The sequence below is a fragment of the Somniosus microcephalus genome, chromosome 1 (assembly GCF_052327205.1).
Source record: "Somniosus microcephalus isolate GS21.2 chromosome 1, FLI_Smic_1.0, whole genome shotgun sequence".
Classification (NCBI taxonomy): Eukaryota; Metazoa; Chordata; class Chondrichthyes; order Squaliformes; family Somniosidae; genus Somniosus; species Somniosus microcephalus.
In genome coordinates, this window is record NC_140987.1 from 9,730,126 (window position 1) to 9,757,842 (window position 27,717).

The window sequence follows — 27,717 nt, forward strand, 5'->3', positions numbered from 1 at the left end:
CAGCTTCAAAATGGTAAGGGAGAAAAATATTAAACACACAGGTAAAGGGTTACATAGTAAAGGTCAGTTTACAGAATAATAGGGAGTCACTGGATTCGAACCCTAATCACTGGACAGTGCAGTAAAAACAGAATTTGGCTAATTGAGTGGCACAGACCAGTGCCTAACATCCCTAATGTTAGAATAAGAGAAAAGAAAAAGAAAGACTTGTATTTCTCTAGCGCCTTTCACGACCACCGGATGTCCCGAAGCAATTTACAGCCAATTAAGTACTTTTTGAAGTGTAGTCACTGTTGTAATGTAGGAAACGCGACAGCCAATTTGCGCACAGCAAGCTCCCACAAACAGCAATGTCATCATGACCAGATAATCTGGTTTAGTGATGTTGATTGAGGGATAAATATTGGCCAAGACACCGGGGAGAACTCCCCAGCTCTTCTTCGAATAGTGCCGTGGGATCTTTTACACCCACCTGAGAGAGCAGACGGGGCCTCGGTTTAACGTCTCATCCGAAAGACAGCACCTCTGACAGTGCAGCGCTCCCTCAGCACTGCCCTGGAGAGTCAGCCTAGATTTTTGTGCTCAAGAAAACAGCGTGGCCTCCGATTTTGTGAACCAGTTGGGTTGTTCCGATAATCTGACAGTTTTGTGGTCACTTTTACTGACAGCGGATCATGGGGGAGAGGGTGAGATACTTTCCAGGAGGAGTCCAGCGAGTTTTTGAAAATTCTAAAAACTGCCACGGTGGGATTTAAACTCGCATTTTCTGGATTATTTGTCCAGGCCAATGTTGGCTCCGCGCAGTAATGAGAAAGGTCCCTGCGCAGACCACTCACTGGCTTCCCCGTTGTATATACACCGCGCAGACGCGGAAATTTAAAGGGACCGCGCACTAAAAGAAACAGGCCGCGCTGAACAAAGCCCAGCTCACAGGGAACGTTGGTCCAGGCCTCTTGGTGATTATTCGTCCAGTAACATGACCACAACACCACGGTACCCGTTGTACTCACTAAGCCATGGAGGAATATGCGAATTTGTACATTTTGACGTTTGTCCATCACATTGAGGTGTCGCCCTGCCACACGTGCGTGACGCTTAAAAAAACATGCCGCAGAGAATGAGAACCAGTCATTTCCTATCAACAGTGGAGCTTCTTCTAATTACCATCTTATTGACCGCAGGATGTTACTGTAATTAGACTTCAACCTTCAGGGAGCAGGAAGGTTATAGCCAGCCGCCCTAAGCAGCAGAATAATACATTGTGTGTTACATGGTATAACACTCCTTTCCTTATCTGACTGCGTGTCCTATATCTTACAGTGAGCAATACCACGGGGGACCTGCTGGTACTGGAGACAGCAGCAAATGGCCACCGATCCCGGGCAGACTGGGCCAGGTAGCCTGGGTATCTCTGCTCTTGTGCTTAGGCTTCAACCGTGGTTCAATGGGTAACACTCGCTCGCCTCTGATTCACAAGGTCGTGGGTTCAAGTCCCACTGCAGAGAATGGAGCACAAACATCTGGGCTGACCCTCCCAGTGCAGTACTGAGGGAGCGCTGCGCTGTCGGAGGGGCAGTACTGAGGAAGTGCTGCACTGTCCGAGGGGCAGTACTGAGGGAGTGCTGCACCGTCAGAGGGGCAGAGCTGAGGGAGTGCTGCACTGTCGGAGGGGCAGTACTGAGGGAGTGCTGCACTGTCGGAGGGGCAGTACTGAGGGAGTGCTGCACTGTCGGAGGGGCAGTACTGAGGGAGTGCTGCACTGTCGGAGGGTCAGTACTGAGGGAGCGCTGCATTGTCCGAGGGGCAGTACTGAGGGAGGGCTGCACTGTGGGAGGGGCTGTACTGAGGGAGCGCTGCATTGTCCGAGGGGCAGTACTGAGGGAGCGCTGCACTGTCGGAGGGGCAGGACTGAGGGAGCGCTGCACTGTCGGAGGGGCAGTACTGAGGGAGGGCTGCACTGTCGGAGGGGCAGGACTGAGGGAGCGCTGCACTGTCGGAGGGGCAGGACTGAGGGAGCGCTGCACTGTCGGAGGGGCAGTACTGAGGGAGCGCTGCACTGTCGGAGGGGCAGTACTGAGGGAGCGCCGCACTGTCGGAGGGGCCGTACTGAGGGAGGGCTGCACTGTCGGAGGGGCAGTACTGAGGGAGTGCTGCACTGTCGGAGGGGCAGTACTGAGGGAGTGCTGCACTGTCGGAGGGGCAGTACTCAGGGAGGGCTGCACTGTCGGAGGGGCTGTACTGAGGGAGCGCTGCACTGTCGGAGGGGCAGTACTCAGGGAGGGCTGCAGTGTCGGAGGGGCAGTACTGAGGGAGTGCTGCACTGTTGCAGGCGCTGTCTATCAGATGAGACGTTAAACCGAGGCCCCGTCTGCTCTCTCAGGTCAACGTCGAAGATCCCATGGCACTATTTCGAAGAAGAGCAGGGGAGTTCTCCCCGGTGTCCTGGCCAATATTTATCCCTCAACCAACATCACTAAAAACAGATGACCTGGTCATTATCACATTGCTGTTTGTGGGAGCTTGCTGTGTGCAAATTTTTTGCCGTGCTTCCCTAATTACAGCAGTGACTACACTTCAAAAAGTACTTCATTGGCTGTGAAGCGATTTGGGACGTTCTGAGCTGGTGAAAGGCGCTGGAGAAATGCAAAAAGGAAAAGAAAGATTTACATCTATGTGGCACCTCTCACGACCTCCAGACGTCGCACAGTGCTTCATAACCAAATGAAATACTTTTGACGTGTAGTCACTGTGGTATTGTAGGAAACGTGGCAGCCAAAATGCAGGTTCTTGTGTTCTGTGCTGGCTGGTTGCTGCTGTTTGTATTCTGAGAGCCTGGCGGGTGATGGAAGGCTGGTCTTCGTGCTGCCATCACCAGGGGATGAATTTTAAATCGGGATCTGCAGATTAATGGGAACAGGATTTAACGCTGATCTGTGGCGCTCAAGGCTCCCGAGTTACACACCCAAAGACAACAACACTTGGGACTTAAATAAGTCCGTACCCTTCCCCTGACTAGGTTCCCGAAATAAACTTGGATCAATATTGTAAGAAAAGGGAAGCTGGAATTAAGCAGTAAATTCCTTTTTCAGCCGAGATTACCAGAGAGCAGCTAGTAAGCGACCCACTGCCTGATTGTCCCCCTCCCTCACCCAGCAAGAGGGGGGCGGGGGTGCTCAGGTCCCAGGTAGCAGCCCCCTCCTCACTGGCACGAATCTCTGTCCCGTTAGTTTAGTGCTGTTGGCGAGGCACAGCTGGAGGGGCCCCTTGACCTCGATTACTTAGCAAAAAAATAACTCGCCGTCGAGAAAAGTGATAGTGGGGCAATCTTAACACTTTGTTGTTTCAGAAAATGTCCTTTTTATTGCACACGCACACACACACACACACAGACACAGACACTCACACACACCCTCACACACGCACACGCACACGCACACACACACAGACACTCACACACACACGCACACAGGCACGCACACACGCACACGCACACTCACACACACCCTCACACACGCCCTCACGCACACACGCGCACACACGCACACACAGACACGCACACACAGACACGCACACACGCGCACACACACACGCCCTCACGCGCGCGCACAGACACACACACACACGCGCGCGGAGCGCAGCCCAGGAACTGTTCCCGAAAGCACTGAAGTGAAAACTTCTCCAGACTGTGCCAGCGGGCTCGCGAGCTGACACATGGAGTTTCAGTTCATTTCCTGTTGCTACGATAGCAAAATACTGCAGATGTTGGAAATCCGAAATAACAACAGAAAATGCTGGAAAAACTCAGCAGGTCAGGCAACATCCGTGGAGAGAAATTTGAGTTGACGTTTCGGGTTTGACCCTTTTTCAAAACTGGAGAGAAAAGGAACTAGATCGAAGGCAGGGCTGCGATCGGACAAAAGAATAAAAGAACCAAAAGAAGTAAAAGAGATTAGAAGCTAGACGAGATGGTAATAGGCTGGGATTAGGTGTAAAGTGTACTGGCAGGGCAAAAGATAGCTGCCAGGTGTGAGAGAGAAACAAAAGGAAAGGGGAGGGGAGTATCCAGTTTCAGTGTGACCCGCCCCAATGTGTGTTCCCCCCCCCCCCCCCCCCCCCCAGTGATTCCGTACTTTCACAAGCGCAGTGGGGAGAGGGGGTCACAGTCAATGTCACTGTATCCCGGCCAGCTGAGAGCCCTGTTCTTGACAATATGTGTGTGTGTGTGGGTGGAACGGCAGTCGCCGGATATCTGCTGTAACTTCGGCAGTGGACCCGTGGAAAGCCCAGAGATATTGGACCCAGCTGTGTTTGAGGAAAGTCTTGGTGTCGCTCACGGACAGTTGGGAAGCTGCATTCATTAACTCACTCGTCCAGTGGCTTTACTTATCCCCCCCGCCCCCCCGCGCCCAGCTGGTGTAGGGTTACACAGGAAGGTCGGCAACCCACTTGTACCGCGGCAACGTGGCTATTCCTCATGTCTGAGCGTGGACGGTGACTGTTCAATCGTGGGGACGTTGCAGCTGAGACCCACCTTGTCTTCGCCCGCTGTTCGCGCACACCCACTTTCCAGCGAGCGGCTGGGTCGCAATCAGGAGCAGAAACGCTGACTGACTTTCCCCACCGTAAGATAGCCGAATGTAGCCCCTGCGACTGCCACCTAGGCTCAGACCTGCTGACTCCGCCCATGTCACGGATTGAACCCGGAACCTGCACGGCTTTACCAACCTCGTGCTCGGGAAGACCCTTCCCTACTGTGTTCATCAGCCCGTTAGTCCAGTTTCTTCAGCTCTTCACCCTTCGAACCTCATGGACAGGTTTACACAGCAGTGATTGACCTGGCTTTTAAACTTTTGTATTGAAAGCTTTTCCCATAGGAACATAGATGGGAAAAGACCAAGATCCATCTAGCTCGCCTTCTCCCATCCTAGTAGTCGCATGATGTTGGAGTCTTAGGCAGTCCCTCGGAACCGAGGATGACTTGCTTCCACATTAAAAATGAGTTCTCAGGTGACTGATGAGCCCAATGAGGGACCTACAGTCTCTGTCACAGGTGGGGCAGACGGTGGTTGAAGGGGCGGGTGGGTGGGGTGCTTGGGTTGACTTGCGCTCCTTCCGCTGTTTGCGCTTGGCTTCCGCTTGCTCCCGGCGAAGAGACTCGAGGTGTTCGGCACCTTCCCGGATGCTTCTCCTCCACTTTGTGTGGCCTTGGGCCAGGGATTCCCAGGTGATAATGGAGTTATTGGGGGATAATGGAGTTGTTGACCAATCACAGCCATCAATCTCTATCAGTGAGTCTACAACAGACCCAGACATGAGGCGAGGAAAACCCCCAGTGGTGCAGAACTTTGAGAGCCATAGGTCCAAAGTCGCCTGTTCCTCCAGAGCTCGCTGCACGCACCCTGCATCACATCTCCAATTATGTGATGCGGGGTATATTCATATTCATATATTCATGTACTTTATCCCAAATGTTATTTTCTGAAAGAAATCTGTCTAAATTGTATTGGAATGAATCAATACTAACCACTTCCACCGTCTCCCGAGGGAGCCTGTTCCATAGATTGGCCTCTCGCCCACTGAAATATTATTTCCACGGATTAGTTTTGAATTTACCCCCTTCAAGTGCAGGCCGGGCCCTCTGGTTCTACTGTTCTGGACACGGTGAGACAGCTTGTCACGGTCACCCATGTTTGAAAAGGACGGCGTGAGCAGGGAGCCAGAAGAAGGAAGTTAAGGTAAAGATTTGAAATTGGAAGGCATGAAGCGCCAGAAAAGGACGAATAGACAGAAAAGGCTACGTGCAAAGTTTAAAAAGACAGGAAAATAGCAGGAGGAGGAATGGATGACCAAGCACTTGTATAAATTTTTAAAACTTGAATTCCTTTTTAGTCATTTAATTTAGTAAAAAGAAAGACTTTGTTTATTGTGATGAATACTGAGAGCTGTCAACTTTACTGGCAGCAGCTTACATTAGAGATGGTGGCGAGAATGAATAAGCTGAAAGTCACGAGTTAGTCACGAATTGAACGAATGAGTACAAGATTGACGCAGTTCTTAATTCCATAATCTGGTGCGTGAATGTTACATGAAGGAAACTTGCATTTATATAGCGCCTTTCACGACCACCGGACGTCTCAAAGCGCTTTATAGCCAATGAAGTGTAGTCACTGTTGTAATGTGGGAAACGCAGCAGCCAATTTGCGCACAGCAAGCTCCCACGAACAGCAATGTGATAATGACCAGATCATCTGTTTTTGTTATGTTGGTTGAGGGATAAATATTGGCCAGGACACCGGGGAGAACTCCCCTGCTCTACTTTGAAATAGCGCTGCAGGATCTTTTACGTCCACCTGAGAGAGCAGACGGGGCCTCGGTTTAACGCCTCATCTGAAAGGCAGCACCTCCGCCAGTGCAGTCCCTCAGCACTGCACTGGGAGTGTCAGCCTAGATTTAATGTGCTCAAGTCCCTGGAATGGGAATGTGAACCCAGAACCTTCTGACTCGGAGGCGAGGGTGCTGCCCACTGAGCCACAGCTGACCCTAGTATAGAATTAATATCCCAGTAATGAATCTATCCCTGATGTGTGAGTAGATTTATTACTGTAATATTAACGTTTGTTCAGTATTAATATCCCAGTAATGAATCTATCCCTGATGTGTGAGTAGATTTATTACTGTAATATTAACGTTTGTTCAGTATTAATATCCCAGTAATGAATCTATCCCTGATGTGTAAGTAGATTTATTACAGTAATAATAGTAGACGAGCAGTCCCGTCGTGCTGTGGCTAATCCCAGTTGTACCATTACCCATCAGAGCCCAGACATGTCCCTGCAGCACCCCGCTGCTCAACCATTTCTATCGCCCTCCTCACCAGTGCTCACGATACAGCAGTGGCTCTCGTGCATCCCACTCCAGGCATATTGTGGGAGTCCGAAGAAGTTAAAGAGAAACAACCTTCCTTTTTCAGAAAAATTACTGATGTCTTGTAATGTTTGTGTAATTACAAAGCAAAGATGCAGTTTATTTGAGTCAGCCTTTGGGATTGTAGCAGGAATAAACTGTCCTGCAGTGCTAATCCTGTGGGTCTTCGATCCTTATCCTTTGTTTAAAGTTTATTGTGATGAATACTGAGAGCTGTCAACTTTACTGGCAGCAGCTTACATCAGAGATGGTGGCGAGAATGGATAAGCTGAAAGTCACGAGTCAGTCACGAATTGAACTGTAATGAGTACAAGATTGACGCAGTTCTTAACTCCATAATCAGGCGCGTGAATGTTACATGAAGGAAACTTGCATTTACGTAGCACCTGGATTCCAAACTGCTTCATGAATTAATGAATTTTGAATTGTAGTCACTATTGCTATTTGGACAAATGGGGCGGCCAAATTGCACGCAGCCAGTACAGGAAACTCTGGATTTACCGGCACCCAAACAACCGGAAATCTCGGTTAACTGGCAAAATTCAGGAGTAGGTTCAGGTAAGTTTTTCTTCATATTAGTGGCTGTTTCTTGATTCTTGGCTGTGTAATCGGGGGTTCCTGCACTTGTTGCTAAGCAACAGGGGCGCTTGGTCTGTGGCCGGGGTTCTTGCACCTGTTGCTAAGCAACAGGGAAGCCTGGGTTTGTTGCTGTGTACGGGGCTCTCGCACCTTTTAACTATAACTCTCTGTAATCCGGACTTTTTGATAAACCGGCGCCACGTCGGTGCCGGATAAAGAAAGAGTTTCCTGTCCCTACAAACAGTCAGTGAGATGAATGACCTGTGGATCTGTTTTAGTGACGTTGCCTAGGGGATAAACGTCGGCCAAGACACCGGGAGATCGGCGCTGCTCTTCTTCCATCAGTGCCATGGGATCCAGCTGATGTGAAAGATTGGCTTAACGTCTCATTAGGCCCTGACCGCAGTACTGCACTGATCATATACGAACCTCCCATGACACTGCTCATCAGGAGCCAGGGTGTACTGTTTTGCAAAGGCAGGAGGATTATTATATCATATATAGAATGCAGCCATGAGTCGCCTTGTTTGGGGGTGGGAGAAAGGGAATGTTCTCTGATTGGCAGGGTGTGACAAGTGGTGATCCCCAGGGACCTGTACTGGGGCCTCAACTTTTCCCCGTATTTCTTAATGACTTGGATGAAGGAATAGAGAGTTGCACATCCTAGTTTGCAGATGGCACTAAGTTAAATGGTGAAAAACTAGGAACTGTGGAGGAGCAAAGAGAGCTGGGAGACCAAGTACACACATCACTAAAAGCTGGTGCACAGGCACAATAAGGAATCAACAAGGCCAATGGGACGTTGGCCTTTATTTCAAGGGGGCTGCAACACAATAGGGGAGGAAGTGATGCTCCAGTTGTACAGCGCCTTCGTCAGACCCCATCTGGAGCACTGCATTCAGTTTTGGACACCGCACCTCAGGAAAGATATACTGGGCTTGGAATGGGTGCAGTGAAGATTCACCAGATTGATACCAGGGCTTATGAGGGTTAAATTATGAGGACAGGTTAAGAACATAATAATTAGGAGCAGGAGTAAGCCATATGGGATGGCAGGAATGACGTATGAGGAGAGATTGGGTCGATTGGGCTTGTACTCGCTGGAGTTTAGAAGAATGAGAGGGGATCTCATTGATACTTATAAAATTCTAACAGGACTGGACAGACTAGATGCAGGAAGGATGTTTATGATGGCCGGGGAGTCCAGAACCAGGGGTCACAGTCTAAGGATAAGGGGTAAGCCGTTTAGGACTGAAATGAGGAGGAATTTCTTCACCCAGAGAGTGGTGAACCTGTGGAATTCTCTACCACAGAAGGCAGTAGAGGCCAATTCATTAAATATATTCAAGAAGGAGTTGGATATATTTCTTAAGGCTAAAGGGATATGGGGAGAAGGCAGGGACAGGGTACTGAGTTTGGATGATCAGCCATGATCTCATTGAATGGCGGAGCAGGCTCGAGGGGCCGAATGGCCTACTCATGCTTCCTATGTTTCTATATGCTCCAGGTTACATAACATTGGTTTGTATTCCCTTGAGTATAGAAGATTGAGGGGCGATCTACTGGAGGTGTTTAAAAAGTTAAAAGGAATTGATAGGGTCAGTATGGAGAAACGATCTCCTGTGGTGGGGAAATCATGAACAAGAGGCCATAACCTTACAGGAGTGAAAGTGGGACAATTGGAGCTTTCAAGGTTGATAGCGATATGTTTTGTTAGGTAAGGGTATCAAGGGATATGGAGCTAAGGTGGTAAATTAAACTGAGGTGCAGATCAGCCATGATCTAATCAAGTGGTGGAAGAGGCTTGAGGGGCTGAATGGCTGACTCCTATTTCTAATGATCCTCGAAGGCTAGCAGGTCCTATTGCTTTGCACTCTTGAACTGAATTGTTGGGCGACCTACAGGCCAGGTTTCAGATGAAAACCCTGAGCGTCTTTGATTGGCAGCTCAATTAAAAACTTGGAGACATGGTGGAACTGATGTATGGTTAGAGAGAGAGGGGGCTGAAACATGCAGCATTTAAGGAAAGTGAGTGGAGTGTAGATCATGTACATGATCCTGATTTTAAACATTTACACCTAGCTTAGAGTTGTCCGATTGCTGTGGTTTGTTTGATCTGACTTGCCCATGGTCTGCTGTACCTTGAGAGGAAGTTTCAGTGCCGGCTAGGATTCAATCACACGGGAGGAATGGCCCAATCAGATGTGGTAGAATAAATTTGCATAAATTAGAATACATTTGCCTATGATTATGAGTGACAGTAATGCTACATGAAGTGTACAATGCCGTGTGTTATAGGCAATTATACATTTTATAATATTTTAGATACATATATCTGTTCTGAAAACGGTTTGTCCAGCCTACACTTCCTTGGTCACACTCCAGAAATGGCAATTTCTGCCTCACACTTGAGCAGTCTGCCCTCATTAGGTAGATTTCTGTGTCGCATTTGCAGTTGATTGGCTCGTATTCAAATTTCTGGGGAGAGAAAGGAGCTGTTTGGACTGCCCGCGTTTCATTCTGTTTATACTTAGATGCGCAATACAATGATTTATTTACAGAAACATTTAATATTGCTTGATGTTTATCTATCTAAAGTGGGTAAGAGACAACCAGATTTTATAAGCAAAACTGTTTCACATTAAAATGATCAGCCTCCCGCCAAAGTGCTGCCAAACTCCAGAGTCACTATTCTAGTTCTGCCAAATCCTCGAACCACTGCCCCAGCCCAAGACCCTAACCCCTCTCTGGCACTGCGCAATGCCAGGCACCTACCTCCGATCTCATACCTGTTAAATGGGTAAGCGATAAAGCGGCAAAGGCGTGTATGATGACGACCAACGGGTGGTGGTGGAGGGATGTTTTTCAGACGGGGAGGTGGTTTGCTGTGGTGTTCCCCAAGGCTCAGTTTTGGGTCCATTACTCTGCAATTTTTATAAACGACCTAGACTCGGGTGGAGGGAGCAGCTTTGTAAAGTTTGCGAATCCTCCCACTACTTCACACTGTTCTCCAGGGGAAGAGTGACCTTAAAGGGCTGCTCCAATGAGTGCAATAAACAGGAGCAGCCGTTCAGTTTGGCAACGTGGTCGATCATATTGAGAATAGTTGTAGACTTCAGGATGACATGGACAGGATGGTGAAATGGGCAGAAACACGGCAGATGGAGGTCAATGTGGAGAAGTGTGAAGTGACGCACTTTGGGAGGACTAATATGGAAAGACAGTATAAGGACATAAGGCGTAGGAGCAGGAGTCGGCCATTCGGCCCCTCGAGCCTGCCCCGCCATTCAATAAGATCATGGCTGATCTGATCTTGGCCTCAACCCCACTTCCCTGCCCGCTCTCTCCCCATACCCCTTGGCTCCCCTGTAGTTCAAATGTCTGTCAATCTCCTCCTTGAATATATTCAATGACTCCGCCTCCACAGCTCTCTGGGGTAGAGAATTCCAAAGATTCACCACCCTCTGAGAGAAGAAATTTCTCCTCGTCTCCGTTTTAAATGGGCGACCCCTTATCCTGAAACTGTGCCCATCGTTCTAGATTCCCCCACGAGGGGAAATATCCTCTCTGCATCTACCCTGTCGAGCCCCCTCAGTATCTTACATGTTTCAATAAGATCCCCTCTCATTGTTCTAAACTCCAATGAGTATAGGCCCAACCTGCTCAACCTTTCCTCATAAGACAAACCCTTCATCTCCGGAATCAACCTCGTGAACCTTCTCTGAACTGCCTCCAATGCAAATATATCCTTCCTTAAATAAGGAGACCAAAACTGTCCGCAGTATTCCAGGTGTGGTCTCACCAATACCCTGTACAGTTGTAGCAAGACTTCCCTACCTTTACACTATACTTCCCTACTTTTATACAGTATACTATAAATGGCACGACTTTGAAACGTGTCGATGAGCAGAGAGACCTTGGTGCCCATGTACACAAATCCTTACAGGAGGCAGGGCACGTTGATAGGGTGGTTAAAGAAGCTCATGGGTTCCTTGGGTTTATAACTAGAGGGACAGAATATAAAAGCGAAGAGATCACGCTCGAACTTTATAAATCCGGAGAAGTGTGAGGTAATGCATTTGGGGAGGGCTAACAAGGAAAGGGAATACACATTAAATGGTCGGACACTGAGTAGTGTAGAGGAACAAAGGAACCTTGGAGTGCATGTCCACAGATCCCTGAAGGTAGCAGGCCAGGTAGATAAGGTGGTTAAGAAGACATACGGAATGCTTGCCTTTATTAGCCGTGGCATAGAATACAAGAGCAGGGGGGGTTATGCTTCAACTGTATAAAACACTAGTTAGGCCTCAGCTAGAGTTCTGGTCACCACATTACAGGAAAGATGTGATTGCACTAGAGAGGGTACAGAGGAGATTTACAAGGATGTTGCTGGGAGTAGACAATCTTAGCTATGAGGAAAGACTGGATAGGCTGGGTCTGTTTTCCTTGGAACAGAGGAGGCTGAGGGGAGACCTTATTGAAGTGTATAAAATTATGAGGGGCCTGGATAGAGTGGATAGAAAGGACCTATTTCCCTTAGCAGAGGGGTCAAAAACCAGGGGTCACAGATTTAAAGTAATTGGGGGAAGGTTTAGAGGGGATTTGAGGGGAAATTTCTTCACCCAGAGGGTTGTGGGGGTCTGGAACTCACTGCCTGAAAGGGTGGTAGAGGCAGGAACCCTAACCACATTTAAAAAGTACTTGGATGTGCACTTGGGATGCTGTAACCTGCAGGGCTACGGACCAAGAGCTGGGAAGTGGGATTAGGTTGGATGGCTCTTTGTTGGCCGGCGCGGACACGATGGGCCGAAATGGCCTCCTTCCGTGCTGTAACTTTCTATGATTCTATGAAGTTAGACCTCAGCTGGGGTATTGTGGACAATTCTGGGCCCCGCACTTCAGGAAAGATGGAAAGGCCTTAGAGAGGGGACAGAGGAGGCTTCCCAGGGACAAGGGACTTCAGTTATGGGGCGAGGTTGGAAAAGTTCGGACTGTTCTCCTTGGAACAGAGAAGGGTAAGAGGTGACCTAATTGAGGTTTTCTCGATGATGAGTGGTTTTGATGAGGAGAGAAAAACTATTCCCCCTGGCGAGTGGGTCAATAACCAGAGGTCAGAGATTCAAGATCATTGGCGAAAGATCCAGAGGGGAGCTGAGGAGAAGTATTTTCACTCAGTTGTGGGGATCAGGAACGCTCGACCTGTAAAGGTGCTGGAAGCTGATTCCATCAATAATTTTTAAAGGGAGTTGGACGGTTCTGGAGGATGAGGAACTCAGGGGTACGGACAGAAAGCGGGGGAGTGGGACTGAGCACCACTGCTCCTTCAAAGAGCTGGCACAGGCACGACGGGCCGAATGGCCTCCTTCTGTGCTGCAGGTTTCTTTGAACCAAGGCCACTGATTTAGAGTGTTCTTAAAAGGACAGGCCAGGGTAGCAGCTAATTAGTGAAAGTAATTAAGAAAGAAAGGCTGTTGTTTTTTGACCTGGATCCAGAAATATCTGCAGGCGTCCCACATCAACAGCGATCATAGTCTAAAATGATCATATGGCATGAACCCCCCAATCGGATGGTAGAAAGGTGGTTATGGCCATATTTCTCTCTCAGCCTCTCAGGCTGTGGATCGGCCTGCGAATCCTCCCACTACTTCACACTGTTCTCCAGGGGGAGAGTGACCATAAAGGGCTGTTCAGATGAGTGCAATAAACAGGCACAGCAGTTCAGTGAAAATCATCCATCCTGGGCTCCCCTGTGGCCACGAGATGACTTGCTCAAATGGTCTGATAGCAAAATACTGCAGATGCTGGAAATCCGAAATAACAACAGAAATTGCTGGAAAAACTCAGCAGGTCAGGCAACATCCGTGGAGAGAAATTTGAGTTGACGTTTTGGGTCGTTTTGAAGAAGGGTTTCGACCCGAAACGTCAACTCAAATTTCTCTCCACGGATGTTGCCTGACCTGCTGAGTTTTTCCAGCATTTTCTTCTGTTATTAAGAAACAAAAGATGGCTCTAGATGAAGTGTAAATTGCGCTGGCAGAATGAAAGACAAAATCTTTGTGCGTTCATTTAAAACAAAATGACTGTTATTGAGTGCTGCTTTATAGCAAGCTCATTAGTCCATGAGAGCTATGAAGTATTAGTCACCTGGTTAGCACAGGCCAATCAGATGTGAGGACCACTACAAAGCAGGCGGCCATATTTCTACCCGCTCTTGGCCTCCCTCTGGCCCCAGCCTGAGCTCTCCTGGGCTGCCGGCTTCTCCCCCTGACCCCTTGCTGATTCCTGCCCACTCAGAGCAGGCTCCCTGTTCTCTCAGAGGATGGGTGGGGGGGTCTCCCACTCTCCCGGACTCTGCTCCCTGGTACTGGGCCCGTCACTGCTGCCAGCAACACAGTGGGAGATCTACTAAGTGCCTCGGTTGTGAAGCGGTGCCACCGTCACAACAGAACTCCTACTTTCACCAGAAGCCATCCTTTGTTAGTGCGATGCTGAGCTGCGATCTCCTGACGGTGCTGACTCTTCCTGGGGTAGAGTTCCACAGACACTGGCTGATCTCTGCTACCTCACCCGGTTCCTTCTCTGTGATCCCAGACACTTGAGTGTCACCAGGCTGGGAGTTAATGTGCATAGTTCCCTGAAGGTGGCAGGACATATTGAGAGAGTGGTTAGCAAAGCATATGGGATCTTGGGCTTCATAAATAGAGTATGGAGTGCAAAAGTAGCGAAGTTATGCTGAACCTTTATAAAGCACTGGTTAGGCCACAACTGGAGTATTGCGTCCAGTTCTGGTCACCACACTTTAGGAAGGATGTGAAGGCCCTTGAGAGGGTGCAGAGGAGATTTACCAGAATGGTTCCGTGGATGGGGGATCTTCGCTACAAGGACAGGTTGGAGAAGCTGGATTTGTTTTCATTAGAGCAAAGGAGGTTGAGGGGTGATTTGATAGAGGTGTACAAGATTATGACGGGTTTGGATAGGCTAGACGGGGAAAGGCTGTTCCCACTAGTTGATGGTGCAAGGACTAGGGGACACAGATTTAAGGTTTTGGGCAAGAGATACAGGGGGGATACGAGGAAAAACTTCTTTACGCAGCGAGTGGTGAGGACCTGGAACTCGCTGCCGACGGAAGTGGTGGAACCGGAGACGCTCAATGTTTTCAAGGGGAGACTGGATAGGCACTTGAGGGAAATAAACTTGCAGAGCCACGGGGATAGAGCGGGGGAATGGGACTGACTGGATTGCTCTACAGAGAGCCGGCACGGGCTCGATGGGCCGAATGGCCTCCTTCTGTGCCGTTATGACTCTGTGACTCTATTCCATGGTGAAGGGAAAGTGGGGGAGGTCCGATCCCGTCTCACCTGACCTCACACATGTTCTTTTCGAACATGAGTCAGATTTCCGCCCTCTACCCTCTCCCCTCCTTGTCTGGGATGTGAGGTCAATTATAGTAACCTGACTAACTAGTGGCCTGCTGAGATCAACTAACTCACCAGTGACTGAAACCGGGACCTTGCTGCTCTATACCACCCCAGCCAGTTCATGTACCTCCCGCAGACACTGGGGGGAGCTCGAACCCCACAGTTTGACGCACCCTGCTCATGTGTGGTAACACACAGTCCAAATTCTTCATCTTATTTACAGTGCTTATAAGTCACGCAGGAGCCGGGCTCCACAATCTATCCTCTAGACCAGCTGCCTAATGGTTAATTCGTTTTGCTAAGTCTAAACAATGTACGGCATGCAGCTGTTTACTGACACAGTGACATTGCACAACCCCAGTTAACAGATCTTCTCAACTAAAAAAAGAAGATCCAAACAATCCGCTGTCACATGTGCCCCCGGCACTGTCCTCAATTGTCTCCTCTGATTCGGTCGAATTGGACCAAAGGGAGTCCAGCGGTAACTGCCGGTGGAGGCGTAGCGAGGCAGTTCCAGGTGGGTTGGAGACGGGCCCTCCGATGTTCTTGTCTCCGACCCCTTCCTCCCCCCAAAAAACAGAGCTTCCAAATGGGAGCATGGTATTGCAGATTTGCCCCCGTGGCAGCAACGTGTGGTGTGGCAAAAGAACCGGAGGGGAAACAAAAAAAAATTCATCTGCGGGATGTGGGGGTCGCTGGCAAGGCCCTCGTTGCCCTGAGAAGGTGGTGGTGGGCCGCCTCTGTGAACCGCCGGTAGTGGCTTAATACAGGAAACTCTCGATTTACCGGCACCGAAATAACCGGAAATCTCTGTTAACCGGCAAAATCCAGGAGTAGGTTCAGGTAAGTTTTACTTCATATTAGTGGCCGTTCCTAGACCTGTGGCTGTGTAATCGGGGTTCCTGCACTTGTTGCTAAGCAACAGGGACGCTTGGTCTGTGGCTGGGGTTCCTGCAGCTGTTGCTAAGCAACAGGGACGCCTGGATTTGTTGCTGTGTACGGAGCTCTCGTACCTTTTAACTATAACTCTAATCCGGACTTTTTGATAAACTGGCGCCACGCCGGTCCCGTCGGTGCCGGATAAAAAAAGAGTTTCCTGTACAACTGAGTGTCTTGCTAGGCCGCTTCAGCGGGCAGTCAAAGAGTAAATCACATTGGCGTCACATAGAGGCCCAGACCGGGCCAGGGCGGCAGCTTCCCTTCCCTGAAGGACATTAGTGGACTAGTTGCGTTTTTACCACAATCTGACGGCTTTTACTGATTTTTAAAAAAACAATTCAAATTGCAGTGGTGGATGTGAACTCGTGTTCTCTAGATTACTAGTCCAGGCCTCTGCTTTAGTAGTCCAGTAGCATAACCACTTTACTACCGTACCCCATTTTGGTTTTCTTACTGGACTAATAATCCAGTGCATGGGAGTTCAAACCCCACCATAGCTGTTTGAGAATTTGAATTCAGTTTTAAAAAAGCTGGCATCAGTAAAAGTGACCATGAAGTTGTTGTAAAATGTTCCCTACATTACAACAGTGACTACACTCCAAAAAAGTACTTCGTTGGCTGTAAAGCGCTTTGAGACGTCCGGTGGTCGTGAAAGGCGCGATAGAAATGTAAGTCTTTCTTTCTCAAAACCCCAACTGGTTCACTAATGTCCTTTAGGGAAGGAAGCCTGCCGTCCTTATCCGGTCTGGGCCGATCTCTGACTCCAGTCCCACTCTGACCTGGTTGACTCTTAAACTGCTCTCTGGAGTGGCCTAGCAAGCCCCTCCGTTGTATCAAACCAAGGACTGCAGTGGTTCAAGTCGAAGGCCACCACTCAAACCCGAGTGCTTGGTTTGCTTTTCCTATGGCCTTGTTAACCTGCGTCGCTACGTTCAGTGATTTGTGTAGTCGTACTCCGAGATCCCTTTACTCTTCTACTTTATTTAGATTATTTTCCAAGTAATATGTGACCTCCTTATTTTCCTTACCAAAATGTAATACCTCCTATTTATCTGTGTTGAAATTAATTTCCCAATTATATGCCCATTCTGCAAGTTTATTAATAGAGTCATAGAGTTTTACAGCATAGAAAGAGGCCCTTCGGCCCATCGTGTCCGCGCCGCCCATCCATCCCTGTCCTGTCTAATCCCATTTTCCAGCATTTGGTCCATAGCCTTGTATGCAATGGCATTTCAAGTGCTCATCCAAATGCCTCCTTGTAATTTGTTGCAGCCCTCCTCAGTATTGACTATCCCCCCCACCCCCAATTTGGTGTCATCCGCAAATTTAGAAATTGTGTTTTGATTCCAAAGTCTAAATTGTTAATATAAATTGTGAACAACAGTGGTCCCAGCACTGATCCTTGTGGAACACCACTACCCACCTTCTGCCACTCTGAACAGCTACCCTTTACTCCGACTCTCTGCTTTCTGTCTTGAAGCCAGCCAGCAATCCATTCTGCTACTTGTCCCCTGACTCTGCATTCTCTGACCTTGCTCATCAGTCTATTACGTGATATCTTATCGAAGGCCTTTTGAAAATCTAGATAAATTACATCTACTGCATTACCCTTGTCTACTCTCTCTGTTACCTCTTCATAGTTTCCTGGACATGATCTAGCTCCCTTCTTAAATATAGGTATTACGTTAGCTATCCACCAGTCCTCTGGCACTACACCTTTTTCTAAAGAATAATTAAATATGTGTGATAATGCCTCTGCCATCTCTTCCCTAGATTCTTTTAAAATGCGTGGATGTAATCCATCCGGACCAGGGGTTTTAACCTCTTTTGAGTTTGATTAGTTCATTTAATATAACCACATTTAAAATGAAGAGGAGAAATATCATTTCTAAACTCATGTCCGATGTCATGTCTACCTGATCTGTCTCTGGTAAATACTGAAGCAAAGGAATTATTTACTGTTTCTGCCATTTTGCTATCACTGCCTATGATTTTATCTTGCCTATGTTGAAGCAGACAGGGTCGCAGGTTGAAGAGGAAGCGGGTAGGCTGATGATTAACGCGATAGCAAAATACTGCAGATGCTGGAAATCTGAAATAACAACAGAAAATGCTGGAAAAACTCAGCAGGCCAGGCAACATTCGTGGAGAGAAAATAGAGTCGACGTTTCGGGTGAACCCTTTTTCAGAACTGGAAAGGAAATGAAATAGATCGAAGGCAGGGCTGCGATAGAACAAAAGAAGTAAAGAGACATTAAGAGGTATTCAAAACCAGACGAGACGGTGATCGGACTAGTGGAGACAAAAGACGGCTCGGATTAGGTGTGAAGTGTGCTGGCAGAAAGACAGACAGCTGCCATGTGGGAGAGAGAAAAAAAAGGAAAGGCGGGGGGAGGGAAAACCCAAAACAAAGGGGTGGAAAAAAAATATAAGTAAAAATGTAACAGGGGCCGAGGTTATGATCTGAAATTAACAGCAACTCATCTTCCGATTAGGCACTTTGCAGCCTTCCGGACTCAATATCGAGTTCAACAATTTCAGAGAAAGGGTTCACCCGAAACGTCGACTCTAATTTCTCTCCACGGATGTTGCCTGGCCTGCTGAGTTTTCCCAGCATTTTCTGCTGTTATTTAGGCTGATGATTAAGGTTGAAATGGTTGTACCAGGAATGTGTTTGTTGGCTCAGGGCCTTTATTCTGTTCCAGCCCTTTGATGAGTTCTAATTACATCACCAGAGAGGAGAACTGACCCGATGATCTGAATTCCGTGGTTGGATAAGACAAGCTTATCCGAGCTTGGTTAAGAAAAACTCAATGCGTTGTTTACTCTGGCTGGTGAAGGTTGAAAACATCTTGGCTCATAAACCAGCGCCAACTCTCTGAAGTTTGTTTGCTGGTTCTTTGAACTTAGGTTCGGATGGGAGGGAGGGTGAAAAAGGCCTTTCTTTCCCACTGCCCTCTGTCTATCTTTTAAAACTACAGTGCTTGATGGCACAGCTGAGATCCTCTTCAGTGGCTTGCTGGGTTCCCAGATGTCCCACCGTGGAGCCCTGCCCAGTGCTGATCACAGCCAGAGGTGCTACATCTGGCCCCAGCATCTCGAGGCAAGGGAGGGTGGGAGGAACCTATCGGGGCTTCCTATCTCCGACTGCTATCGAGAGAACTCTGCGGTAAAGTGAGTATGTGTAGATCTTGGGTGAGGGCAGGATCGTGCTGGCCTGTGAGGCTCTCAATAAAGATAAGCAACTTGCATTTATATAGCGCCTTTCACAACCTCAGGACGTCCCAAAGCGCTTTACAGCCAATGAAATACTTTTGACGTGTAGTCACTGTTAAAAGTAGGAAATTTACTGTTGCAATATCGGGTATATTATTGAGGCAAATTATTGTGCACAGTAAGGTCTGAAACAGCAATGAAATAATAGCCTGATCATCTTTTTTTAGTGATGTTGGTTGAGGGATAAATATTGGCCCCAGGACATCAGGGAGCACTCCTCGGCTCCTCTTCAGATACTGGCCGTGGGGTCTTTTACATCCACCTGAGAGAGCAGACGGGGCCTCAGTTTAACGTCTCATCTGAAAGACGGCACCTCCGACAGTGCAGCACTCCCTCAGCACTGCGCTGGAGAGCCAGTCTGGATTATGTGCTCAGGTTTCTGGAGTGGGACCTCTCGCCCCCCCCTTCTGACTGAGGCGAGAGCGTCTACCCACTGAGCTGCGACTTGACAACTCATTAGTTGGACACTCTGCCAGCAGTCGCTTCCTAGGTTCTCATATAAAGAATAGTTACTTTAGAATCATAGAATGATACGGCACAGGAGGAGGCCATTCGGGCCATCCTGCCTGTGCCGGCTCTTTGAACGAGCTCTCCAATTAATCCCACTCCCCCGCTCTTTCCCCGTAGCCCTGCAATTTTTTTCCACTTCAAGTATTTCTCCAATTCCCCTTTGAAATGATTGAATCTGCCTCCACCACTCTTTCAGGCAATGCATTCCTGATCATAACCACTCGCAGAGTAAAAACAATTCTCCTCATCTGCCTCCTGGCTTTTTTGCCAATTATCTTAAGTCTGTATCCTCTGGTTACTGACCTTTCTGCCTCTGGAAACAGTTTCTCATTATTTACTCCTTCATGATTTTCAACACCTCTATCAAATCACCTCTGAACCTTCTCTGCTCTATTAGGTGAGACGCTGGCCACTCTGTGCCCATGGAGTGGTGTATCACCGTGGACCCTGTTTCATACATACACCATGGATGCCCAGCTGTGCCTGTCCGATTCCATGCCTGATTCGGCCGCTGTTGGCTGACTGCCTGCTTGACTAATGAGGCCAAAGCCATCCCTTGTAGGCTCCTGCCTGAAATCTCACCCCTCATTCCATCTCCCTCCCCGTTCCAACCGGTTCCATCATCCAGTCTGCTTGCTCCCACCTCCGGAACATTGCTCGCCTCTGCCCTCACCTGACCCGGCACCAGTCAAACCCTCCTGCACACCTCCATCAGGCTAATGACTTTGGCTAGCTGATTATGCACTGGTGGTTTGGACTAATATTTGTATGAGGTGCACAAACATAGAAAAGTTTGAAAAGCACTGGTTTGTATGGCCAGGAGAATTTAATAACGGACAACAATATAGCGCCTTTAACATCCCAAGGCGCTTCACCGGAACGTAATCAGACAAAATTTAACACAGAGCCACGTGAGATATTGGGACAGGTGAAAGAGGGAGGTTTTAAGGAGCGTCTTAAAGGAGAAGAGAGCGGCGGAGAGGTTTAGGGAGGGAATTCCAGAGTTTAGGGCCCAGGCAGCAGAAGGCACGGCCACCAATGGTGGACATAAGGAACAGGAGCAGGAGTAGGCCATTTGGCCCCTCGAGCCTGCTCCGCAGCGTGGGGCAATGGAAGTGAGGGATTGCACAAGAGCTTGGTCTTTAAGTTGGAACTCTGGTTATTTTTATATTGATCCCGGATGATGGGCCAAGGTCTACAGTGCAGGACACCGCCAAGGTTGCACAGAGTGGGATAGAAGACGCATTGGCCTCGATTTTAACTGACCCGTGGAGTCGGGATTGGAGACATGCGGGGGGTTAACCGGTAGTTAACAGGCAGTTTTTAGCCTAATCCCTATTTTGAGGGGTGTCGTGTGGGATTCCCGACGGCTCCAAACCACGCCAGGTTAGAGGAGTTGGGCCGTCGGGTTGAAGGACTTGGAGGGGTCGAGATGTCGGTGTTCAGGTGAGTGATGGGTGCATGAGTGCAAAGATAAGTGTGTTTGGTGTGTCTAAAGTGTGTAAAGAAGTTTAAATTACCTGTACTTACCTTTACAGCCTTCCTTCCTCTAGGTTTCGGGAGTCCATCATCTAACCGGCACAGAAAGCAGAACGGCTGCGAACTGTCAAAAGTGACAGCCTTCAGCTTTCTGTGCCGGTGAGATTTCTAACTGAGTCTGTGTAGAAGGACTCCGGTTAGAAGTAAGACTGTCAGTGTTTGACAGCTTCAAACAGCTGTGAAACGCTGATATTTCATCTGTCAAAACGTCTTGACAGATGAAGTTTCAGTCTGTGACGTCACCTGTTGCCGGGTGGCCCTTAATTGGCCTGCTGAGCCCGCTGGGCGGGTTCAACAAGGTCAATCAAGTGAAAATCGCGTGGATTGGCTGCATCTCGATGGAGGTGGGACTACAACCCCGAAAGTTGTAGTCCTGCCTCCTTCCCGACTCCTGAGTGAAAATCACCCCCATTAAATCAGGACGTGGTGCTTAGATGACACCAAGTCTTGTTTTTTAAAAGCCTGCGGATTGTAAGAGGGAGGGAAGAGTACAGATCTACAATGAATTACAGTGTGTAAGTCAGACCTCATCGTTTGATTTCATATATTGGAGAGATTTATATACCAACTACATAGAATTACAGAGAATGTACAGCACAGAAACAGGGCTGACTCGGTGGAAGTGTCTCCTTGCTGTGCTGGGCCTGGCAGACAGGTGATAAAGGCGAGATTTTTCTCTTTGCCGCAGGTACTGGGAGGCGATTGGTCGGTGGGATGAAGCTATTCAGCTGATGCCAGACTGTGCCGCACTCTACGAGATGAAAGCACAGGTATTGCACTAAACTCCCAGCTTTTCCTCGCTCAGTTAAAGTTGCTTCACTTCTTGTTTAGTTTTTTATTATGCGTTTAAAATTGTAATGAATACGTAACATAAGAATACCTAGGAGCAAGAAAATGCCATAAGCCCAACAATCCTGTCTCATTTTGATGAATCACTTATCCCGTCCAACGCATTCTCTCCCCAGAAAGTCATCTCATTGTCTCCTGACCCCATTTATACTGACTGCTTGGTGTCGGCCGTGGCTCACTGGGTAGCACGCTCGCCTCTGAGCCAGAAGGTTACGGGTTCAAGCCCCACTCCAGAGATCTGAGCACATAATCCAGGCTGACCAGTTCAGTGCAGTATCGTGGAAGTGCTGCACTGTCGGAGGTGCAGTCCTTCGGATGAGATGTTAGTCCAAGGCCCCATCCGCTCTCTCAGCTAGATGTAAAAGATCCCATGGTGCCCTTTCGAAGAAGAGCAGGGGTGTTCTGGACAATATTTATCCCTCAACCAACACCTAAGACAGATGATCTATAGGTACGTAAAAAGAAAAAGATTAGCGAAAGTAAATGTGGGTCCCTTACAGGCTGAGACAGGAGAAATTATAATGGGGAATAAGGAAATGGCAGAGAAATTAAACAAATACTTTGGGCTGGATTTTGATTGAGGAGACGTGTAGGAGGCGGGACTACAACTTACGGGGTTGTAGTCCCGCTTTCTGCTTTCTGCGCCGGTGAGATGAGGGACTCCTGAGACCTGAAGGAAGGAAGGCTGTAAAGGTAAGTAAATGTAAGTAAAACTTCTTTAAACACTTTATACACACCAAACACATTTACCTCTGCACTCGTGCACCCATCACTCACCTGAACACCGGACATCTCGAACCCTCCAAGCCCTTCAGCCCGACGGTCCGCCTCGCTAACTTGGCGTGGTTTGGAGCCGTCGGGAATCCCACACTTCAGGGATAAAAATAGGGATTAGGCTAAAAACTGCCTGTTAACTACCTGATAACAGGCAGTTCATTGGCACTAATCCCCTTCCTGCCTCGGGGAGGCGGGTCCCAGTGCAGGTCGGGTATCCGCCTCCTTTGAAACTGGCCTGGAGGCGGGTTGGGGGCGGGATGGTTTCGTGCCCCCCGATTTCGCGATTTTAACCCTCCACACGCCTCCAATCCCGCCTCCACGGCCCAATGAAAATCCTGCCCTTTGTGTCTGTCTTGACGGAAGAAGACGCAAAAAACTTCCCGGAAATAGTGGAGAACCAAGGCTCAAGTGAGGAACTGAAAGAAATTAGTATCAGTAAAAAAAAAGTAGCACTTGAGAAATGAATGGGACTGAAAGCCGATAGATCCCCTGGACCTGATGGCCTACAGCCTAGGGTTTTGAAAGAGGTGACTATAGAGAGAGTGGATGCATTGGTTGTCATTTTTCAAAATTCCATAAATTCTAGAACGGTTCCCACGGATTTGAAGGTAGCAAATGTAACCCCACTATTTAAGAAAGGAGGGAGAGAGAAAGTGGGGAACTACAGACATCAGTAGTAGGGAAAATGCTAGAATCTATTATTAAGGACATGGTAACAGGGTACTTAGAAAATAATAATAGGATTCAGCAGAGTCAACACTGATTTATGAAAGGGAAATCGTGTTTGACAAATCTGTTAGTGTTCTTTCCCGTTCATTCCCCCCAACTGAATGGCCTCCTGCACCATGGTGCCATGGTCAGCTTGCTCATCCATCCTGCAGGCTTTTCCCTCATCCACACAGGCAGCAAGAACCTCATACCTGTTGGACAAGGACAAAGGCTGAGGATCCTCCAGCAACTGGGGTCCCCAAACCTGTCTGAGTTGCAGTTACACCCTCCTGTCCCTGACCACTAACCAGACCTGTACCACTACCTAACCTAAGGGGGTGTGACTGCCTCCTGGATCAAAGTGTCCAGGTAACTCGCCCCCTCCCTGATGTCCCGCAATGTCTGCACCTCAGACTCCAGCTCAAAAACTATGGAGCTTTACTCTGTATCTAACCCGTGCTGTACCTGCCCTGGGAGTGTTTGATGGGACAGTGCAGAGGGAGCTTTACTCTGTATCTAACCCGTGCTGTACCTGCCCTGGGAGTGTTTGATGGGACAATGTAGACGGAGCTTTACACTGTATCTAACCCGTGCTGTACCTGCCCTGGGAGTGTTTGATGGGACAGTGTAGAGGGAGCTTAACTCTGTATCGAACCCATGCTGTACCTGCCCTGGGAGTGTTTGATAGGACAGTGTAGAGGGAGCTTTACTCTGTATCTAACCCCGTGCTGTACCTGCCCTGGGAGTGTTTGATGGGACAGTTTAGAGGGAGCTTTACTCTGTACCTAACCCGTGCTGTACCTGCCCTGGGAGTGTTTGATGGGACAATGTAGAGGGAGCTTTACTCTGTATCTAACCCGTGCTGTACCTGCCCTGGGAGTGTTTGACGGGACAGTGTAGAGGGAGCTTTACTCTGTATCTAACCCATGCTGTACCTGCCCTGGGAGTGTTTGATGGGACAGTGTAGAGGGAGCGTTACTCTGTATCTAATTCGTGCTGTACCTGTCCTGGGAGTGTTTGATGAGACAGTGTAGAGGGAGCTTTACTCTGTATCGAACCCGTGCTGCACCTGCCCTGGGAGTGTTTGATGGGGACAGTGTAGAGGGAGCTTTACTCTGTATCTAACCTGTGCTGTACCTGCCCTGGGAGTGTTTGATGGGACAGTGTAGAGGGAGCTTTACTCTGTATCTAACCCGTGCTGTACCTGCCCTGGGAGTGTTTGATGGGACAGTGTAGAGGGAGCTTTACTCTGTATCTAACCCGTGCTGTACCTGCCCTGGGAGTGTTTGATGGGACAGTGTAGAGGGAGCTTTACTCTGTATCTAACCCGTGCTGTACCTGCCCTGGGAGTGTTTGATGGGACAGTGTAGAGGGAGCTTTACTCTGTATCTAACCCGTGCTGTACCTGAGCCGGGAGTGTTTGATGGGTCAGTGTAGAGGGAGCTTTACTCTTTATCTAACCCCGTGCTGTAACTGCCCTGGGAGTGTTTGATGGGACAGTGCAGAGGGAGCTTTACTCTGTATCTAACCTGTGCTGTACCTGCCCTGGGAGTGTTTGATGGGACAGTGTAGAGGGAGCTTTACTCTGTATCTAACCCGTGCTGTACCTGCCCTGGGAGTGTTTGATGGGACAGTGTAGAGAGAGCTTTACTCTGTATCTAACCCGTGCTGTACCTGCCCTGGGAGTGTTTGACGGGACAGTGTAGAGGGAGCTTTACTCTGTATCTAACCCATGCTGTACCTGCCCTGGGAGTGTTTGATGGGACAGTGTAGAGGGAGCTTTACTCTGTATCTAACCCCGTGCTGTACCTGCCCTGGGAGTGTTTGATGGGACAGTGTAGAGGGAGCTTTACTCTGTATCTAACCCGTGCTGTACCTGCTCTGGGAGTATTTGATGGGACAGTTTAGAGGGAGCTTTACTCTGTATCTAACCCTTGCTGTACCTGCCCCGGGAGTGTTTGATGGGACAGTGTAGAGGGAGCTTTACTCTGTATCTAACCCGTGCTGTACCTGACCCGGGAGTGTTTGATGGGTCTGTGTGGAGGGAGCTTTACTCTGTATCTAACCCGTGCTGTACCTGCCCTGGGAGTGTTTGATTGGACAGTGTAGAGGGAGCTTTACTCTGTATCTAACCCGTGCTGTACCTGACCCGGGAGTGTTTGATGGGTCAGTGTAGAGGGAGCTTTACTCTGTATCTAACCCGTGCTGTACCTGCCCTGGGAGTGTTTGATGGGACAGTGTAGAGGGAGCTTTACTCTGTATCTAACCCGTGCTGTACCTGCCCTGGGAGTGTTTGATGGGACAGTGTACAGGGAGCTTTACTCTGTATCTAACCCGTGCTGTACCTGACCCGGGAGTGTTTGATGGGTCAGTGTAGCGGGAGCTTTACTCTGTATCTAACCCGTGCTGTACCTGCCCTGGGAGTGTTTGATGGGACAGTGCAGAGGGAGCTTTACTCTGTATCTAACCCCGTGCTGTACCTGCCCTGGGAGTGTTTGATGGGAGAATGTAGAGGGAGGTTTACTCTGTATCTAACCCCGTGCTGTACCTGCCCTGGGAGTGTTTGATGGGACAGTGTAGAGGGAGCTTTACTCTGTATCTAACCCGTGCTATACCTGCCCCGGGAGTGTTTGATGGGACAGTGTAGAGGGAGCTTTACTCTGTATCTAACCCGTGCTGTACCTGCCCTGGGAGTGTTTGATGGGACAGTGTAGAGGGAGCTTTAATCTGTATCTAACCCTTGCTGTACCTGCCCTGGGAGTGTTTGATGGGACAGTGTAGAGGGAGCTTTACTCTGTATCTAACCCGTGCTGTACCTACCCTGGGAGTGTTTGATGGGACAGTGTAGAGGGAGCTTTACTCTGTATCTAACCCGTGCTGTACCTGACCCGGGAGTGTTTGATGGGTCAGTGTAGAGGGAGCTTTACTCTGTATCTAACCCGTGCTGTACCAGACCCGGGAGTGTTTGATGGGTCAGTATAGCGGGAGCTTTACTCTGTATCTAACCCGTGCTGTACCTGCCCTGGGAGTGTTTGATGGGACAGTGTAGAGGGAGCTTTACTCTGTATCTAACCCGTGCTGTACCTGCCCTGGGAGTGTTTGATGAGACAGTGTAGAGGGAGCTTTACTCTGTATGTAACCCGTGCTGTACCTGCCCTGGGAGTGTTTGATGAGACAGTGTAGAGGGAGCCTTGCTATGTATCTAACCCGTGATGTACTTGCCCTGGGAGTGTTTGATGGGACAGTGTAGAGGGAGCTTTACTCTGTATCTAACCCATGCTGTACCTGCCCTGGGAGTGTTTGATGGGACAGTGTAGAGGGAGCTTTGCTCTGTATCTAAACCCGTGGTGTACCTGCCCTGGGAGTGTTTGATGGGACAGTGTAGAGGGAGCTTTAATCTGTATCTAACCCGTGCTGTACTTGCCCTGGGAGTGTTTGATCGGACAGTGTAGAGGGAGCTTTACTCTGTATCCATCCCGTGCTGTACCTGCCCTGGGAGTGTTTGATGGGACAGTTTCGAGGGAGCTTTACTCTGAATCTAACCCGTGCTGTACCTGCCCTGGGAGTGTTTGATGGAACAGTGTAGAGGGAGCTTTACTCTGTATCTAACCCCGTGCTGGACCTGCCCTGGGAGTGTTTGATGGGGACAGTGTAGATGGAGCTTTACTCTGTATCTAACCCATGCAGTACCTGCCCTGGGAGTGTTTGACGGGACAGTGTAGAGGGAGCTTTACTGTGTATCTAACCCGTGCTGTACTTGCCCTGGGAGTGTTTGATGGGGACAGTGTCGAGGGAGCTTTACTCTGTATCTAACCCGTGCTGTACTTGCCCTGGGAGTGTTTGATGGGACAGTGTAGAGGGAGCTTTCCTCTATCTAACCCGTGCTGTACCTGCCCTGGGAGTGTTTGATGGGTCTGTGTAGAGGGAGCTTTACTCTGTATCTAACCCGTGCTGTACCTGACCCGGGAGTGTTTGATGGGTCAGTGTAGAGGGAGCTTTACTCTGTATCTAACCCATGCTGTACCTGCCCTGGGAGTGTTTGATGGGACAGTGTAGAGGGAGCTTTACTCTGTATCTAACCCGTGCTGTACCTGACCCGGGAGTGTTTGATGGGTCAGTGTAGAGGGAGCTTTACTCTGTATCTAACCCGTGCTGTACCTGACCCGGGAGTGTTTGATGGGTCAGTGTAGAGGGAGCT

At 48.9% G+C, this 27,717-nt stretch overlaps 1 protein-coding gene across 3 annotated transcripts in view; it reads left to right on the plus strand.

Annotated features, from left to right (window-relative positions):
• The window catches only part of ttc33 (tetratricopeptide repeat domain 33), a 165,354-nt gene that overhangs the window by 42,843 nt on the left and 94,794 nt on the right, over nt 1–27,717 (plus strand). For 2 of the 3 annotated variants that reach the window (XM_085965605.1, XM_085965522.1), the window contains exon 2: nt 21,874–21,955. The exons of the other annotated variant lie outside the window; for it this stretch is intronic. In XM_085965605.1, the coding sequence (XP_085821731.1) occupies nt 21,917–21,955 (39 nt within the window). In that variant the 5' untranslated portion in view covers nt 21,874–21,916. The remainder of the gene's footprint in view (nt 1–21,873; nt 21,956–27,717) is intronic. 3 annotated transcript variants of the gene reach the window in all.